Source organism: Petaurus breviceps, unplaced genomic scaffold, assembly GCF_028583685.1.
Source record: "Petaurus breviceps papuanus isolate PSGF00001 unplaced genomic scaffold, PetGlider_PUasm1.0 185, whole genome shotgun sequence".
In the NCBI taxonomy this organism is placed as follows: Eukaryota; Metazoa; Chordata; class Mammalia; order Diprotodontia; family Petauridae; genus Petaurus; species Petaurus breviceps.
The window spans coordinates 7067015-7087592 of NW_027185797.1; the positions used below are offsets into that span (position 1 = coordinate 7067015).

At 38.8% G+C, this 20578-nt stretch overlaps 1 protein-coding gene across 2 annotated transcripts in view; it reads left to right on the forward strand.

Annotated features, from left to right (window-relative positions):
• PIK3R4 (phosphoinositide-3-kinase regulatory subunit 4) overlaps positions 1 to 20578 on the forward strand; it is a 73342-nt gene that overhangs the window by 17959 nt on the left and 34805 nt on the right. For both annotated transcript variants that reach the window (XM_069088402.1, XM_069088403.1), the window contains 2 exons: positions 6538 to 6711; positions 10535 to 10680. In XM_069088402.1, the coding sequence (XP_068944503.1) occupies positions 6538 to 6711; positions 10535 to 10680 (320 nt within the window). The remainder of the gene's footprint in view (positions 1 to 6537; positions 6712 to 10534; positions 10681 to 20578) is intronic.

Genomic DNA, 20578 nt, shown 5'->3' on the forward strand with positions numbered 1-20578 from the left:
TGAATTTTGTTATTTTTTCTAGTGTTGTGGGTTGATTGGTATGGCACTGAATAAGTAAATAAATTTAGGTAGAATTGTCATTGTTATTATAGTGGCTCAGCTTACACATGAGCAGTTGATTTTTTTTTTTTTTTTTGCTTTTTGGAGGGTGGAAAGCAGGGCAGTTGGGGTTGTGACTTGCCCACGGTCACATAGCTAGTAAGTGTTAAGTGTCTGAGGCCGAATTTGAACTCAAGTCCTCTTGACTCCAGGGCTTGTACTCTATTTGCTGTGCCACCTAGCCGCCCTTGCAGTTGATATTTTTCCAGTTGTTTAGATCTGACTTTATTTGTGTGAAAAGTGTTTTGTAATTGTATTCATATAGTTTATGGGTTTTTCTTGGCAGGTTGACTCCCAAGTATTTTATATTGTCTACAGTGTTTTTTGTTTTCTGCTTTTTGGAGGGGGGAAGGCAGGGCACTTGGGGTTAAGTGACTTGCCCAAGGGTCACATGGCTAGTAAGTGTTAAGTGTCTGAGGCCAGATTTGAACTCAGGTCCTCCTGACTCCTAGAGCACCGCCTAGCCACCCTGTCTATAGTTATTTTAAAAGAAATTTCTCTTTCTATCTCTTGCTGCTGGACTTTGTTGGTAATATATAGAAATGCTGATGATTTATGTAGCTTAATTTTATATCCTGCAACTTTACTAAAGTTCTTAATTATTTCAACTAGGTTTTTAGTTGCTTCTCTAGGATTCTTTAAGTATACCATCATATCATGTGCAAAGAACGATTGTTTTGTTTCCTCATTGCTGATTCTAATTCCTTAAAGTTCTTCTCTTATTGCTGTAGCATTCTCGTACACTATTGAACAATGGTGGTGATAAGGGGCACCTTTGCTTCACCCCTGATCTTTGTGGGGAGGTTTCTAGCTCATCCCCATGACAGATAATGCTTGCTGATACTTATCATTTTAAGGAAAGCTCCATTTATTCCTATGCTTTCTATGTTTTCAATAGGAATGGGTGTTATATTTTGTCAGAAGCTTTTTCTGCATCTATGGAAATAATCGTGTGATTTCTGTTGGTTTTGTTATTGGTATCTATGGTCACTTATACTGATAGTTATGCAGATAGGGGGTGAGAGGAGACTAGATGCAGACTGAGGACCAGCAGGAAGGAAAGCTGGGTATTACTGAGGAAGCATGAATAATAAGAACCATGGATTGTCACAAGCTTCACTTTAATCAGTAGTTTTAGCCTCTTTCCTATTGACATCCTCAGGAGAGATGCTGATGACTAGCAAAGATTCCCTGCTTGGGGTTGCTTTCTTTCCTTTTCCTTGGCTGGTGAGGTGCTAGTGAGCAGGATGGAGTCAGCCAGGCAAGGAGAGGTTCACTGAGGGATTCTGAGGGACGGCTGATTCAAAGCTGGCTTTATGTGGGGACACTTTGGAGGCTCCGTGATTTACAGACCTACAGGGGTTTAGTACATTGTCCTGGTGAATTGTCGCTGTTCCCTGGTTGCCAGCGTTGTTTGATTGGCCACTCTGAAGTTAGCTTAGGGTCTTTCCAGCTTAGTAGGACCTCTCTGACCTTGTGCTTCCCTGGCATAGCCCTGGAAAAGGCTTCATTTTCCTCATTTGTAAACTATAAATTGAAAGAACAAAAAAGGAAAACTATGTGCCCTGTGATTGTAATAACCAAGGCTGACTTTGGAGAAGAAGAGAGTGAATGAACTAAGCCGATATGTTTCCTTCTCAGGTCTGCAGGGGCCTGGAACATCTTCTGGTCTGTGTTGTCAGATGTAACTTGTATTGGTTTTAATGAACAGCCTTTTTCTCTTTTATGCCCTTCAGTATTAAGGGATAACTTTTGGGTAGAAGGGAAGGGTATATGCAGAAATGAAGGTGAGAGACATACAAGATAATCGTTTAAAAAATACCATGAGCAGGTGGGGCTGGAGAACTTTGAAGGTCTTTTCTAGCTCTGTCTCTGGTGCTCTGAGAATCCACAGCTACCTCTATGCTATGAGAAAACACCGATGTGAAACTTCGGTGACAGATACTGATCTTGATACAAAGGTTAACTGACTTGGCTTAAATGAGAGGTGACTTTTATTATATGTATGTGTGTGTATACATATATATATACACATATATACATATATATGTATACATATATACACACATATAGAAATACAGACTTGTACAATTTTAAAGGTAGGTTGTCTAGTCTAAGGCCTCCTTTCTATAGATGAGGAAAGTGAGGAACAGAGAGGTACAGTGACTTGTCATTGGTCACACAGCTGGTTAGTGCTGCTTCCTGGACTACAGTAAAATACTGCTGATGGTCATTTCATTTTTCCTTCTGTTCCATCTTCATGAGTGGGAACGTTTGGGGCCATTCTCCTGTAGTCAAAGTAGCCCGCAGAAGCAGCTGGTGGTGACTAGGGATGTCATCCCTTTGTTGAAGAAGGAAGATGCCTCCTCTTCTATGCTTTGTTACTTCCCTCCTTCAGGGTTGTGGACTTGGAGCGTTCCCTGCCCTGTTAGTTACTCATATTGATTCTGTGGTTCCTTGCTCCTAATAGCTGCTCAAATAAATACTTGTTGATTCATTCCCCTGAATTGGCCCCGTTTGCTCCACCCTCTTCCAGATCCTCATTGTGATTGATTATTTTCCATTTACATTGTTATAGTCATTGGTTGTGTACACTGATTTCCCAGTGTAAGTTTTCATGCTTCTGTATTGATTATAGTGGTCATTTCCTGCAGCACAATGACAATCCATTATAGCCAGGTACCACACTTGGCTCAGCCTTCTCCAGGCAAAGGGCATCTACTTTGTTTTTCAGTTCTTTGCTGCCTTACAAAGAAATATTTTGGTGGGTGGGGGGACTACTATGATGGACTTGTAGGGGAATCTCTGGGTCATAGGTATGGACAGTTTAATCACTTTACTTGAGTAATTCCAAATTGCTTTCCAGGATGGTCGTACTGATTCATAACTGGTGAAAACCAGCAGTACATTCTGCTGCCTGTCTTTGCAGCCCTGTTCCTCTCCCCCAATACTGACGTTCCCAGGTTTCATCATCTTTGCCATTTTTCTGAGTGGGAGGTGAGATCTCAGGATTGTTTTCATTTGTTTTCTCTTGTTATTAGTGATTTGGAACATTTTTGTTCAGTGGTAGCTTCTCCCTGCCCAGCACTGTGTCTGGCCCCTGGTTCTTTTGAGAACAGTTTGTTTATATCTTTTTTCTCTTATCTATTGGGAAATAGGTTTTATATATTTGTTAGTTGTTTAGATAACTTACAAATTAAACCCTTGTCTGAGAAATTTGATGCAAAGATTTTTTTTTTCCCATTTGACTGCTCCCCTTATCTGGGATGTATCAACTTTGTTTATGTAGAAGCTCTTTGATTTCATATAATCAGAAAGATTGGTTTTATCGTTTAGAATCCCCTCTGTCCATGGTTTGGTTAAGAATCCCTCTCCTGCCCATAGCTGTGAGAGGTGCCATCTCCTCTCTTTGAATGTTTGTGTTCCCCAGTTTCCAGGCTCTCCTCATTCTCAGATGGCTTCTTGTTTGCTGATCTCTGCACATGTGTATTCCCTGATAAAATGTGAGCTCCTGGGGACAGAGATTCTCACTTTTGTGTTGGTGTCCTCAGCACCTCTACAGTACCCTGCACATGATAGGGCCTTACTAAGCACTGGTTCAGTGGAATTCTGCTAAGCCATCATTATTTGTCTTTTGTATAAAAGTGCAACTGAAGAGTCTGCCCAGTTTTACAGGATGAATCATTTTTCTCAGAGTGAAAATAAAGGAGGCACCATTTCTGGACTGCCTGCCTCTCTGCTCACTTTTCATTTTCTGTTTGGATCTGATTAGCCACATGGCTTGAAATTTGAGATTCATAAATAAGTTCATGCTAACATCACCGTATTGTATTTGGAAAGAAAATGGAAGCCTTTTTTGAACTTCTCCTTTGTGGGGGAGAGGACCAGACCTATGATTTCATTGTTAGGAGGCATTCCCTGCAAGGCAATTGGCCCCACCCTGCGGGTGAAGGTCCTAGCAAGTACACAGAGGTCTGAGAGGTTGTCAGCAGGTGTCAGAGCCAGAATCTTCTCCTCTCTCAGGCTGCTTGGCCTCCTCCATCCATGTACAAATAGGAAAGTGGAAGGTTTTGTTTGAACAGGGGTTTTTGCAATTTAATGATTTAGGGGTCATGAAGCTCTTCTCCAGAGATGGTGGACGTTTCCATATTCCCATTGTAGGGTTCATTGTCATTACTTTATGATTTTAAACTTCAGTGCGCTGCTGTGGACTTTGATTTACTCTCCATTTTAGCATAGTGCATAACATCTGCATTTCACATGTAAAAGAAAGTGCCAGTGTCCTAGATTTTAGATAGAACAGGTATACAAGTATTGGATGCCGGGGATGCCCAGTGGGTAGGGTAGACAACTCAGGGACACCATAGTGCACAGAGCACCAGACCTGGAGTCAGGAAGATCTGAGTTCACATCTGACCTGACACAGTTGTGTGATCCTGGACAAGTCACTTTAACTCTGTTTGCTGTTGTTTCCTCATTTGTAAAATGGGTATGATAGCCCCTCCCTCCCTGGGCTGTTGTGAAGATCCAACGAGAGGATGCTTGTAAAGTGTTTTATACAATGTCCAGCACAGAGTGAGCATTGCATAGATGTTAGCTAGCAGCATTATTATCTTACATTACATTTTCCACATCATATTGATGGCTTGTGCTTTTAAAACTAAAAAGTTTAAAAATATTTTTTATGCCTATCAAAAGTTGGACTGAATTACAAACGTTATTGTCAGGACATGGAAAAAACTGTGAAGTTTCAAATTTTGGCTCCTGATAGCCCAGGAAAATAGATGATGTTAAAATTTCTGTGAGACTTAACAGTGAATTAGAGAGGAAAGAAATAATAATTGCGGACATTTACATTGCACTTTTAAATTTTTCAAAGTGAGTTATAGACATTTATTTATCTTCAGCAACTGTATGAGTGAGGGAGATATCCCCTCATGTCCCCACTTTATAGATAAAGAAACCGAGGCCCAGCCTTGATAGAATGACTGTCAATGTCACAGGTGACATTTAAGTCTTGATAATGATCATGAGATTGTAATAGTCCGACCTATATCCCTTAGTCATGACTTCTGAGATGATGTAGAACCTCCTTCCTTTCTACCCTGGCTATGTCCTATCTGGTATCCCACGAATCCCACTCCCCTCCCCTCTCCTCCCCTCTCTTCTCTTCCTCACACTTAGCTTCCCATCTCCTGTCCCTTTCTCTTTTCATTGGCCATTCCTCATGCCTGGAGTGCACACCCTCCTCATCTTCCTTCCAGATACAGCTTAAGCACCACTTTTCCTGACCTCCTCAGCCTGTGTCTTCCCTCCCAAACCTTGTTTTGAATTACTTTTTTTATTTGAATTTATTCTTTTTATGGTGGTAGCATGACGTGGTAGATAGAGAGAAAGCCTCAGAGCCAGAGAGAACTGAGGCCAAATCCCCTGTTGGACATGACCCTGGGGCACCTCCCTGGGCAACTCTTTAAGGCTGAAGACAGTATGAGCGAAGGGTGCTGTATAGGCTCATATAGATGCGTATTGTCTCTGCTCTTAAAATGAGAGCTGTCTAAGAGTGGGCATCGTTATGTTCTCTGTACTTGTATCCTCAGCTCTTAGCAAGGACTGTGCCCTCGTAGGCCCTTTATCAACACTGGTTGATTGAGATTCATCGTGTACTTGCATTAAGAAACACACTCTTTCTGGCTGGGGAACCCTGTTCTGTTCTGACTGCCCATCAGGGAGATCATTGGGAGTCTTCTCTCTAAACCACTGCAGTACTCCCTGTGTTTCACTGAGGCTTCTTCTTGCATGCCAGAGTCATTTCCTGACCGCAGAACACCTTTCGTTTCTTATCCTGTTGTGCTTGTTGCCGTTTCCCTCTAAGTAGTCCTCATCCAAAGTCTTTTTTTTTTAGAGCAGTTGGGGTTAAGTAACTTGCTCAAGGTTACACGGCCAGTTATTTCTGGGTGTGGTGCTAAGTATCTGAGTCCGGATTCGATCCCAGGTTATCCCGACTCAGGCTGGTGCTCTTACTCATTGCGCCACCTGGTCGCCCCCTCATCCAAATCCTTAGGCTTTATCTTCCTTAGGAATGGCCCTAGAGTTTCTCTAGCTGTTGACTTAATCAGCCACACTAAATTCTCATTTCCCATCCACAGAATTCATGTTTTTACAGCAAATACTCAAGAACACTTTGAAATTTGGGCAGTATGTTAATGTATATTTGATAATGAAGTTCTTTTGCCTCCAGCTCATGGTAATCAAGCTTTGTATTGATTTCCTGTTGTAGGAGGAAGACATGGAATCATTTATTAAAGTAGCTTTTCTCCTCTGGTGTCATTGGCAATAAGATTGGCATTTCTAATTTCAATGGTTTTTTTTTTCATGATGTGTGAGATGATTCCTCTCCTCAGATCTGCATTCTCATTAAGCATTGGTTGTGTTTTTCAGGTGTTGCTGCCTACGTTGGCTGGCAAAGTTCTTCCATCCTAAAGCCTCTGCTACAGCAAGGCCTCAGTGATGCTGAAGAATTTGTCATTTTTAAGGCTCTCAATGCCCTTACCTGCATGTGCCAGTTAGGACTGTTGCAGAAACCTCATATCTATGAATTTGCTTGTGATATAGGTGAGTACTGACTTCTTGTGTCCCTTTGTACAGACTTGAAGGATACCTGCTAGGATCTATAGAAATCAGCTACAGTTTTAAATTGTTACATGGGATGGTTCTGTTTTTCCCACCTTAGCAGAGGAATGATTTCCTTGTTTTCAACTCTTAAAGTCATTTGGGTTAGTTTCACATATAACATCTTGTTTGCCCTGAATTATAAGCAGATTCTGGCTTAAATGTTGTTTATACATTGTAAGAGTTGGCTTTTGGGCTACCTACCTTTTTAATTTATCATACTTAGAAGTTCATAAAATTAAAGTTCTAAGACTTATTTTTTCAAACCATTAAATGAATTGATTTTATGGCCCATAAACCCACTGATCCATTTATTTCCAGCCTTTAAAATTCATTTAAAACATTGATAGAATTAACACTGAATTTGTAAAATTTTATAAATATGTTAAACTTAAAAGCATCTGGAACATTTTTAGTCTTATGATCACTGTTTTCAGATGGCAAACAATAGTGGAGTGCCAAGTGGCTTTATACTGAGTGACAGAAAGCAAATTGGAAAAATTATCTTTTCAGTAAAAACTGAATTGCCCTTCTCTGTTTCTTCAAGGAAAATTAATAGACCAAACCATGGGTGGGGTACCTGTGGCCTCAAGGCCACATGTGGCCTTCTAGGTCCTTGTGTGTGGCCTTTTGACTGAGTTCAAGTTTTACAGAACAAAGCCTTTTATTTAAGGGGATTTGTTCTGTGAAGTTTGGATTTAGTCAGGGCCACACTTGAGGACCTAGAGGGTCACATGTGGCCTTGAGACTGCAGGTTCCTCACCTGTAGCCCAAACCGTTAGACTTTGAGGATGACTGTTTATCCATGGCAGTCATTGAAGAGGGGAGAGAAGAAACTGTGGATGTCAGTTGTTTCAGAAGTTCATAAGCAAACAGATGGTCACAGATATGTCATATTTAGGTTATTTAGGAGAACAGACTTTTGTAGAATTTTAGGATTACCTAATTTGCACACATACAACTGAGATTTGGCCTCATTGGAGCTCTTATAACAAACTGCCTGAGTTTTAGGATTTGGATTTCATGTTTTCAAATCTTAAAATTCTGTAAGTGTTTATGGGGTTTGCCAGTTAATTATGAATTTAGCAGCCTTCATTCTACCTCAGCCCCACCCTGTCTCTTTTTTGTTGCTGTTGCCTAAAGGAGCTCTGAGTCTCTATTATTACAATGAGGTATTTATAGATTTGTCTATTCAAAGGTACCCTTAGCCCTCATTTACAAGTGATAAGGGTTTTCTCTACATACCTATGAGAATAAATTTCATTTTTATTTTTTTCTTCTTTAGTGTTTTTATTTCCCCCCCCCCAAGTTGCATGTAAAAACAATTTTAAACATTTGTTTTTAAAACTTTGGGCTCCAAATTTTCTCCCTCCTTCTCCACCCCCCCCTTCATTAAGAAAGCAAGAAGTTTGATATAGATTATACACATGTAGTCATGCAAAATATATCCATAGTAGTCATATTGTGAAAGAAAACAGACAAAAAGAAAATCAAGAAAAATCAAGTAAAAAAAAGTATGTTCTGTACTCAGACACCATCAGTTCTTTACCTGGGGATGGAAAGAAGCATTTTCATTATAAGTCCTTCAGAGTTGTCTTGGATCATCTTATTTCTGAGAATCACTCACAGCTGGTCATCTTACGCTGTTGCTCTTACTTTGTACATAGTACACTTCACTTTGTGTCAGCCCATGGAGGTCTTTATAGATTTCTCTGAGAGCATCCTGCTCATCGTTTCTTATAATACAGTAGTACTCCATCATAATCACATACCTGGAATTGTTAAGCTATTCCTCAACTGATTGACATGCCCTCAATTTCTAACTCTTTGCTCCCAGAAAAGAGCCGCTGTAAATATTTTTGTACATATAGGTCGTTATCCCTTTTGTTTTTTGTCTCTTTGGTGATACAGACCTAATAGTGGTATTGCTAGGTCAAAGGGTGTCCCTGGTTTTATAGCCCTTTGGGCATAGTTCCAACACACTCTATAGAATGGTTGAATCAGTTCACAACTCTACCAACAGTGCATTAATGTCTCACTTTTCCCACATCCACTCCCAACATTTGTCATTTAGCTTTTCTGTCCTATTATCCAATTTAATAAGTATGAGGTAGTACCTCAGAATTGTTTAAATTTGCATTTTTAACTTTTAAATTTGCATTAGTAGTGAATTAGAGTTTAAAATTGCATTTTTAGGAAAAAGTTTGAATTAGTATTTCAAAGGCACTCTCTGTGTCAACAACATTAAATATAACATCTTTTTAATATTGAGAGAAGATGAGCCTTTGACATGTGAAACTCACAGTTTGACTGAATGAGCATTGGATTTGGAATTAGGGAAGTTAGATTCAGTACCATTTATTACTACCATAGTGATAATGGACAAGTCACTTAATCTTTCTAGGCCTTTGTTTCCTCATCTGTAAAATGAGGGAATTGAACGAAAAGACTACTAAGGTTCCTTCTAGCTCTAAATTAGAATCCTATGACTTCCCCTCCCCAGTTAGTCCAAATTAGTAAGGTTTACTCTATTTTAGCTTTTATTTTATTTTTTGCTTTTTGGAGAGGGGAAGGCAGGGCAATTGGGGTTAAGTGATTTGCCCAAGGTCACAGACTAGTTTTTGTGTTAAGTGCGAATTTGAACTCAGGTCCTCCTGACTTCAAGGCCTGTGCTGTATTCACTGTGCCACCTAGCCGCCCCTATTTTAGTTTTTATATAACTGTCTTTAAGTCAAATTGGGGGAAATTACATTTTCTCTTAATTCTACTTTTCTTGGTTGATTCTAATATTTCACATTTTTTGGTGTTAATTTGTATTTATTCCCTCATTAGATTGTAAACTCATTGGGAGAAAGAAACAAAGTAGAATAAAGTACACTTTATTTCAACCATGTTGTAATTACCTGACATGGTGCCGTGCACATAGTAGGGACTTAAGATTTCTTGGTTGAATTTATTGTAAGAATGGATTTTAAATTCCTGAAGGACAGGCACTATATGTCTACTTTTTCATTTTGATTTGACAACATTCATTAATCTAAGGTTTACTATACTATAAACTTGATGTGCCAAAGACCACTAAAAAAGAATGAGTCAAATAAACAGATGGTGAAATTGCTCCTTTGATTTTTTTTAAAGGCAATTGGGGTTAAGTGACTTGCCCAAGGTCACACGGCTAGTTTTTGTGTTAAGTGTCTGAGGCCGGACTTGAACTCGGGTCCTCCTGACTCCAGAGCCAGTGCTCTATTCACTGCCCCACCTAACCGCCCCTTGCTCCTTTGATTTTAAATGACTTAGAGAATGTTTATGTTTCTACTTGTTGAATGACATAAGTTACCCTGTAGACTTAATCATTGGGACATTTTGTGTGTATATCAGTATATCTTATATGTAAAGTAGTTTAAAAATTTCACTACTATAAATACATAGTTCACCAGCTAAAACTTTTTTGATTGTTAAAGTTTTGGGCAAACAGCTGTAAGGTCTTATTTATAACTTATCTATATTAGTTGGGGTTTATGTTTCTTCTTTTATATTATTTGAATATATTCCTACAGAAAGGAATATAGAATAGATAGCTCCATCTTGATGGAGTGTATGCCTAAGGGTAATTTAGTATGTAAAAGGGTCTTAAGGAATCAATCCATTATGTGCCATTGTTGTGAAGCTGGCTTGTTGTGAAAGATGTTGATAAATTTGTACTTTGGGCAGATGTGTGTTGATACCATTCCTGAGACTGCTTTCATTCTTTCTTCTTTCCTTTTAGCACCCTTTCTGTGCCATCCCAATCTTTGGATACGCTATGGAGCAGTGGGATTTATAACAGTGGTAGCTCATCATTTGAACATTGCCGATGTCTACTGCAAGCTAATGCCTTATCTGCATCCATTTATCACCCAGCCAATAATACAGGTATAATTTTTATGCCTTGGAACTCTTTCCTTATGTTTAGAGATTGTTTGTTGGAAAGAGAATTTCAAAAATAAATTGTTTCCTTAGGTATTAGTATTCTTATAATTTCTTTCAAGGCAATATTGCTTTTATAGATCTGATAACTGATGGTAATCAAAATTAAACTGCATCTTATATGATTTTATGTGCTATATTACATTTAGTAGAGCAGTGTTTTTCAGTCTTCATTTTTATCATGTAATACAGTAAAACATCTGTTGTGAGATGATATACAGCCTAGCAAGAGAAAATATTTTGATGAACCACATGTTAGTCTTCTGAGTGTTTATTGTAAGAATTGTAATTGATTTTGGTTGAAACCAGCATTTATAATTAGTTGGGAAAAGTTTTTTTTTTTTCAAAAGTTTAGGGTGTAGGGGCAGAGTCAGATCAAATGAGAAGAAACATTTTTGCCTAGTATACCTCCCAGTATACCTCCTTCACAGTGATCTAGAACAGGTCTGCACAACATAGTCCATGCAATGCTTATGGCCCGCCAAACGATTTCAGGTGCCTGCAAAAAATGTAGAGGATGGGGGGGCGGCTAGGTGGCGCAGTGAGTAAAGCGCCAGCCCTGGAGTCGGGAGGACCTGAGTTTGGTTCCGCCCTGAGACACTTAACACCCACACAAAAATATTAGCCATGTAACCTTGGGCAAGTTACTTAACCCCAATTGCCCTCCAAAAAGGCAAAAAAAAAAAATGTAGAGGATGTAAAACAGGTGTGCACAATATATTGCCCATGGGCTGTAAGCATGCAGGCCCTATGTTGTGCAGTCCTGAGCTAGAAAATGCACCAAACTGAATTCTGATTGGGAAATCCAAGAAAAAAGTCACAGTGAGTCTTTTTTTCCAGCCTGAGGCAGCTTAGCAAGATAGCCAGAGAGGTCCTGAGGAGCCTGGGAGACACTGAAGTAGGGTCAGTAGCTGTGGTAGGAAGCACTGTTATATCCAAGGACAGAAAGAGGAAGGAGACAGAACACCATGGCAGAAAGCCTTTAGCAGAAGGAGAGCCCAGAGGATCCTTGAATTAAGGCAGAGTGCAAGTCCAGGTCTTGCAGCTCAGGCCCATTGCCCAAGTCCAGGTCACAGATTCAGAATGGGGAAGTTTTGGGAACTTTTGTTAGGAAGTGTAGGCCTACCCTAGTTGTATTCTTATCAAGGAACAAATTCCAGAAATGTAGCTGTGTATCTCTGAGTCCAGGTGCAGAGCAGCAGGGACTTGATGCTACCCTTTAGCCCAGTGTCAAAGCCTGCAGTAGAATAACCAGAGCAGGAATCGTAGACCAAAGGGGAGCCTGCAGTTCAGTCACTGACCCTGTAGAGTTTCCCATTGGGTCAACAGTGACTAAGTCCAGCAACAGTCAATTAGAACTCAACCATGCCTAAACCAACAGACCTAGGCTAGAAACTTGCAGAGCTCAGATGAGGAAGGTAGTACATAGACCTCTCTCCAGATCACTGATTTGAAGAACTGGAAACTTTTAGCCCTCCAGACCAAGCTGTGAAAGCAGCAAAAGGACATAAAAGGACAAAATCTTGGACCAGACATAACCTGTCTCCCCCAGGTCATGCAGAACTTGGGACTAGTCTAAAGTCCAAAGACCTGATGATAAAGAATTATTGTGGTGACAGGGAATCTCAGGACACAGTCCCAGAAGAGAATCACTTGAAAACATCTACAAGCAAAGCCTCAAAGAAAAATCTAGATTGGACACAAGTTCAAAACAATTCCTACAAAAGTTAAAGAAAGGGTTTTTAAAAAAGTTTAAAAATCAAATAAGAGATATGGAAGAAATATGAAAAGAGAGTTATACAATCTTACTGAAGAAGATAAGTCCTTGAAAATTAGAATTGGTGAAGAGAAACTAATGATTCCACCAGACACTAAGAAATACTAAAAGTCAAAACACTGAAACAATAGAAGAAAATGTGGACAATCTTATAGGAAAAATTTGACTTGGAAAACAGAGAAGAGATAATTTATGAATCATTCGATTACCTGAAAGCATTGAACAAAAGAAGAGCCTGGACTTCATATTTCAGGAAACAATAAAACTGCCCAGATCTCTTAGATCTAGAAGGCAAAGTAGAAGTTGAAAGAATCTACTTGTCACTTTCTTTTTTTTTTTTTAATGCTTTATTAACTTCTGATTTACATCATTCATTTCCACCAGATTTTGAGTTACAAATTTTCTCCCCGTTTTCTCCCTATCCACCGCCCCAAAACAGCAGTCCCACAGGATATCCCCTCCTCTGATCTGCTCTCTCCCATATTTTCTCCCATACCCCTTTCAACTTTTCCAGCGGATCTCCATGCCCCAGTGCCTGTATATCTTATTTCCCAATTACATGTAAAATAGTATTAATAATAGTGTGTGTATATATATATATATATATTTGAATATTTGATTTTAAAACTTTAAATTCCAGATTCATTCCCTTCCTCCCTTGTCACCCAACCGTACTGGGAATATAAACAGTTCAGTATAGGTTATACATGTGTGGCTAATGCAAAACAATAACATAGTAGATACATTGTAAAAGACTAACTATATTTCCCTCCCTCCTATCCCACTTCCCACTTGTTCTATTCTCTACTTTGATCCTGTCCCTCTTCAAAAGTGGGTGCTTCCAACTTCCCTCCCCCTCAACCTGCCCTCCCTTCCATCATCCCCCCTCTCATCCCCTTCCCCCCCTACTCTCCTGGAGGGTGAGATACCCTATTTAGAGTGTATTTCATTCCCTCCTCAAGCCAAATTCAGTGGGAATAAGGTTGATCCATTCCCTTTTGCCTTCCTATATTTCCCCTACATTGTAACCATTTTCCCTTCTAATTCTGTATCAGATAGTTTATCCCATTCTGTCTCTCCCCATCTCCTCTCATTTATATTCCTCTCTCACCTCTTAATTTCACCTTTTAAGTATCGTCCCTTCCTGTTAAATTGGTCCTGTGCCCTCTATCTATGTATACCTGTAAACATATATACACACATTCACATATGTATTCATATGTCCATATACCCTCATATATATATTTCTATTCCCTTCAGCTACTGAGAAAAGTTTCATAAGTTACAATTATTGTTTTTCCGTGTAGGAATGTTAATAGTTCAACTTTGATAAGTTCCTTATGATTTCTTTTCCCTGTTTACCTTCTCATGCTTCTTGTATCTGAATGTCAGGTTTTCTATTCAACTCTGGTTTTTTCATCAAGAATGCTTGAAAGTCCTCTATTCCACTGAATTACCATATTTTCCCCCGAAACATGATACTCAGTTTTGCTGGGTAGATGACTCTTGGTTTTAATCCCAGCTCTTTTGTCACCTGGAATATCATATTCAAAGCCCTTCAATCCCTCATTGTAGAAGCTGCCAGATGCTGAGTTATACTGATTGTGTTTCCACAATATTCAAATTGTTTCTTCCTGGCTGTTTGTAATATTCTTTCCTTAATCTGGGAATTCCAGAACCTAGCTATAATATTCCTAGGAGTTTTCTTTTTGGGATATTTTTCAGGAGGTGATCGGTGGATTCTTTCTACTTCTATTTTGCTCTCTGGTTCTAAAACATCAGGGCAGTTTTCTTTGAGAACTTCCTGGAGGATGATTTCTAGCTTCTTACTTTGATCATGGCTTTCAGGTAGTCCAATAATTTTTAAATTATCTCTCCTGGATCATGGTTTTTCCCATGAGATATTTCACATTGCCTTCTATTCTTTCATTTGTTTGGATCTGTTGAACAGCATCTTGATTTCTCATAAAGTCATTAGCTTCCATTTGTTCCAATCTAATTCTGAAGCAATGATTTTCCTCACTGAGCTTTTGAGATTCTTTTTCCATCTGGCAAATTCGGCTTTTTAAGGCATTCTTCTCCTCATTGCCTTTTTGAGCCTCTTTTGTCATTTGAGTTAGTCTATTTTTTAAAGGTATTATGTTCCTTAGTCAGGCTGTTGACTCTCATTTTGTAATTTTCTTGCATTGTTATCATTTCTCTTCCCAATTTTTCTTCCACTTCTCTTATGTGTTTCTTGAGGTCCTCTATAGCCTGTAACCATCTCGTATTTTCCTTTGAAGCTTTTGGTGCAGGAGTTCTGACTTCACTGTCTTCCTCCTGTTCCATGCTTTGCTCCTCTTTGTCCCCAAAATGGGAGTCTAATGTTGGAATCTTCTGTCTGCTTTGTTTCTTTTGCCTGGTCATGTCGCCCCTCAGTTACTTGACCCCAGGGCTTTTTGCCACAGTAGGACTCTGCCACCAGACAGGGGAACTTTGGTCCCAAACGCTGGGGTTTTCTCAGTTGCCGGAGGTATTAGATGGGTGTCCTCTCTGAGGTCTCCACACGCTCTGGCAAGCTGGACACACACCCCAGGACTTCCACCCTAGACTGCAGTCCAGATCCAAGCAGGTTAAAGCAAGAGCGATTACCTCTCAGACTGGTGCTTGGTCCCCCTACACTCTGCAGGCCAGGAGCTGAAGCTGCCATGTGGCGCTGAGCGCTGGCTGGCTCAGTGGCTTCTCGGCCTGGGGGCAAAAGCCTCGCACTCCCACTTACTGGGTCCCAAAGTCCAGACTGCACTGACCTCTCACTTTGTCCTTCGCATCTATGTGTTGATAAATCTGGAAAGGGCCACAGCTGGTGCTGATCTGGAGTCCCTCTGGCCGTTGTTAGTCAGGCCTGCCCTGGGGCTAAAGCCTTGGCGGTGTGGGGCTGGGCTTTGCTCCCAGAGCACTGCACTGGCCGATTCCTGCCAACCTGCTGGGCTGTCCTTAGCAGGAGGTTAGCTTCTCTGTGTCATTTTGCGGGTTCTGCAGCTCCAAAGTTTGTTTAGAGTCCCCTTTTTACATGGATTAGGGAAGGTGGAAGCTGTAGCAACGGGGAGGTCCTGCTTCTACTCTGCCATCTTGACTCTGCCCCCCCACTTGTCACTTTCTTAAACCCCCAAATGAAAGCTCACAGAAATATTATAACCAAATTATAGAACTCCCAGGGCAAGTAAAAACTACTGCAAGCAGCCAGAAAGAGTTCAGATACCATGGAGTCACAGTAATGATAACACAACATTTAGCAGCCACCGCTTTAAAGAAATGCAGAACTTGTGATATTCCAAAAGGCAGAAAATCTAAGCTTACAGCCAAGAATAATCTATCCAGCAGAACTAGTATGCTCCTACAGAGAAAAAAATGGGCATTAAATGAAAAAGAACTTTTAAGAATTGCTGATGTGATAAGTAGAAAATTTGACACACAAAGGGCTCAAGAGAAGTATAAAAGGTAAATATGAGTGAGCCAGTATGAGAAACTGAACAAGGTTAAAATATTTACTTTCTTATATGGGGAGATTATACATGTAACCTCTCAGAACTTTATCTCAATAGGGGTCATAAAGGAACTGAGTATGATTATCTTATGTTTGGAGGATCTCAAAAGAAGAATAGAAAGGTAGTGAAGAAGGATGCACTGGGAGAGCAGGGAAAAGAGAGGGATAATGGTGAAAATTATCTGAATTAAATAGAATATACAAGGAACAGATTATACAATGGAGGGACGGGGATAGTAGGGAACTGCTTAAACCTCACTCTCATCTGAACTGGTTAAAGGAGGGAAGAATGTATGTATATGTATACATGTGTGTGTATACATATGTGTGTATGTATGTGCATGCACATATATATACACTATATATCTGTATCTATATTTTATTTACATATATACACACGATAGATAGATAGATAGATAGATAGATAGATAGATAGATAGATAGATAGATAGATAGATACACATACACACACAGTTGAGTACAGAACTTAATGTTACCCAACACAGAAGTAGGAGGGAAAAGGGTTAAGGGAAAAGAGGAGGGGTGTGGAGTAAGAGGGAAGGTAGGTTAAGGGAAGTGTTAGAAGCAAAACAGATTCTGAAAGAGGGAATGGGGAATAAAAGAGAAGGAAACATATAAAACAAGAACATGGAGAGAGATACCCAGCAGTTACAGCTGTGAACATGACTGAGGTAAGTTCACCCACCAAATGGAAGAGGAGGATCATGGAGAAGATTAGAAACTAGAATTAAACAGTGCTGTTTACAAGAAACACATTTGAAACAAAAAGACATATACAGAATTAAAATAAGGAGCTGGAGCAGAGTCTATTATGCTTCAGCTGAAGTGAAAAATGCAGGGGCAGCAGTAATGATTTTATTTATTTATTTATTTGTTTGTTTTTAAAGCAATTGGGGTTAAATAACTAAATAGGTTTTTTTTCCTATTGCTTGCATTTTTTTTTTTGGAGGGCAATTGGGATTAAGTAACTTGCCCAAGGTTACATGAATAGTTTTTTGTGTGTGGGTGTTAAGTGTCTGGGGCCAGAACCGAATTTGGGTCCTCCTGGCTCAGGGGCCGGCGCTTTACTCACTGCACCACCCAGCTGCCCCAGTAGTAATGATTTTAGAAAAAGCAAAAGGAAAGATAGATGTAATTAAAAGAGATAAACAGGGAAACTGAATTTTGCTAAAAGGTATCACAGCGAATTACTATCAATGCTGGACATATATACACCAAATGGCATAGCATCTAAATTCTCAAAGGAAAAGATAGACTAATTACAAGAGGAAACACTAAAACTATAACAGTGGGGGACCTCACTTTACTCTGTCAGACTTAGATAAATCTAACCATAAAATAATTAAGAAAAAAGTTGAAGAGATGAAAAGAATTTTAGAAGAGTTAGGTATGGTAGACTGGGAGAATAATGAATCAGAATAGAAAGGAATATGTTGCTTTCTCGGTTGTGCATAGCCCTTTCACAAAAATGGATTCTATGTCAAGGCATAAAACCTTACAAACAAATGCAGAAAGCTAGGAATATTAAATCTAGCCTCTTCTGACCACAGTGCAATAAAAAAAGTGTATTCAATAAAGGACCTTTGAAGCCTAGATTAAAAATTAATTGGAAACTAAATCATCCTAAGGAATGGGTGGGTAAAAGAACAAATCATAGAAAATATGAGTAGTTTTATTAAAGACAATGCAACAATGAGGCAGTGAACCAAAATTTGTGGAACTCAGCCAAAGCAGTACTTGGGGGAAAATTTATATCTCTAAACTCTTTCATCAATAAAAGAGAACAGATAAGTTAATTAGGCATGTAACTAAAAAAACTAGAAAACCAACAAATTAAAAATCCCAAATCACATGCCAAAATGGAAATACTAAGAATACTAAGAGAGATTAACAAAATTGATAATTTAAAAAATTGAATTAATAAAACTAGGAGCATTTGGGGGGGGGAGGATATTGGTTGATTTAATTAAAAAAAGAAGCCAAATTACCAGTATCAAAAATGAAAAAGGTTAATTTGCAACTTGTGAAGAAAAAAATAAAAGCAATTTTAGGAGCTACTGCCCAACTCTGTGCTAATAGAACTGACCGTCGAAATCAAATGGATGAATATTTACATAAATATAAATTGCCTAGATTAACAGAGCAGGAAATAGAATACTTAAGTAGTCATATCTTGGAAAAAGAAATTGAATAAACTGTGAACAAACTTCCAAAGGAAAAAGCCCAGGATCGGTTAGACTTACAAGAGAATCCTGCCAAACATTTAAATACTATAGAAACTGTTTGAGAAAAATAAGGGATCTTATCAAACTACTTTTTTGACAGAAGCATAGTCCTGATACCCAAACAAGGGAATAAAAACAGAAAAAGAAAACTGTGGGCCAATTTTCTGTAATGAATATTAATGCAGAAGTTTCAAATAAAACAGGGAGTCTATAGCAATATATCACAAAAATTGTACATTATGACCAAGCTGGAGTTATACAAGGAATACAGGGCTAGGTCAGGATTAGGAAAACTATAAACCTAATTGACCATATCAGTAACAAAAACAACAAAAATTATATGGTTAGTGCAATAGATGCCCCCAAAACGTTTGACAAAATGCAACACTTGTTCCTGGAGTGGGGAGCATTGGTGTGTGTGGGGAGAACAGGGAGGGTGGTATGTGGAATACTTCTAGAAAGCACAGGAATAAATAGAACTTCTTAAAAATGAGAAGTAGTATCTTTTCTAAAACTAGGAGCAACTGTTACTTGTAATGGGAATAAGCTAGAAGCCATTCCAGTAAGATCGGGGTAGACCAAAGATTGTCATTATCACCTTTACTATTTACTTAGAAATTCTAGGTCTAGCAAGAAGAAAAGAAAAAGACATTGAAGGAATGAGCATAAGAAAATGTGGTAACAAAACTACTAATTTCTATAGATGATATACTAGTTTACTTAGAGAATCCTAGAGAGTCAATTAAAAAAACTAATTGAAACAACTAACAATGTCAACAAAGTTGCAGGATATAAAATAAACCCACATAATTCGTTAGCATTGCTGTATATTGTCAGCAGGTACCTTTAGGAAGAGATAGAGAAGTTTCGTTTAAAATAACAGTGAACAGAATAAAATATTTGGCAGTCTACTTGCCCAAGTACAAAATAGGAACTATATGAACACAATTACAAAGCACTCTTAAATAATGAGAGGGACGGGTAGGTGGCGCAGTGAATAGAACACTGGCCCTGGAGTCAGGAGGACCCAAGTTCAAATCCAGCCTCAGACACTTAACACAAAAACTAACTGTGTGACTTTGGGAAGTCAACACCCCCACTTGCCCTCCAAAAAAAACAAAAAATATATATATATATATATATATATATATATATAATAAAAATAAATAATGATAGATTTAAATGATGGAGAAATATTAACTATTCATGGGAAGGCCAAGTCATTGTAATAAAAATGACACTACTACTAAATTAGTTTATTCAGTACCATACCAATCAAACTACTAAAGAATTACTTTATAGAGCAAGGAAAAAAATAATAACAAAATTCATCTGATTGGAAAGTCAAGAATATCAAGGGAATCAATGGGAAAGAAATGAGAAAGGAGCCTAATAGCACCAGATCTCAAACTGTGCTTCAAAACTGTAATCATACTGGTTAAGAAATTGGGAGGTTAATCAGTGGAACAGATGAGGTGCACAGTATATGGGAGCAAGGGTCACAGTAACCTAGAGTTTGATAAATCCAAAGATGGCAGTCATTGAGCCAGGTACTTACTATTTAACAAAAACTGTTGGGAACGTTCTAATGTAGTGTGGCAGAAACTAAGCATAGAGCAGCCTCTCACACTGCGTACCAAGGTAAACTCAAATTGGGTGCATGATTTAGACATAAAGAGTGATAAGCAAATTAGTGAAGCATGGAAGAAATTACCTGTTAGATCAATGGATAGGAGAAGAATTTATGAACAAATGAGATAGAAAGGGTTTTAGGGAGGAATTTTTATTATACAACATTACAACAAAACCAATGTAACTAAAAATGTAAAAGCAAGAAACTGGGAAAAAAATCTTTGCATCAGGTTCTCTGATAAACATCTCATTTCTAAGACATAGAGAACTGAGTCAAATTTACAAGAAAATGACCATCCCCCTGTTGATAAATTGTCACAAAATATGAATGGACATTTTTCAGAGGAAGAAGTCTAAACCAATAGTCATATTAAAAATGCTCTAATCACTAATAGAGAAATGAAAATTAAAATAACTGAGGTGCCACTAGCCACGTCACACCCATCAGATTGGCTGACTAAAAAGGAAAACAGCAAATGCTAGAGGGGCTGTGGGAAAATAGGTACGCAAATGCACTATTGGTGGAGCTGAAAACTAGTCCAGTTATTCCGGAAAACAACTTGCAGCCATGCCCTAAGACCTAATAAATTGTGCATACACTTTGACCCAGCTGTTCTACTAGTTGTGTACCCCATAGAGATAAGAAAGAGGGAAAGGGGATTCATA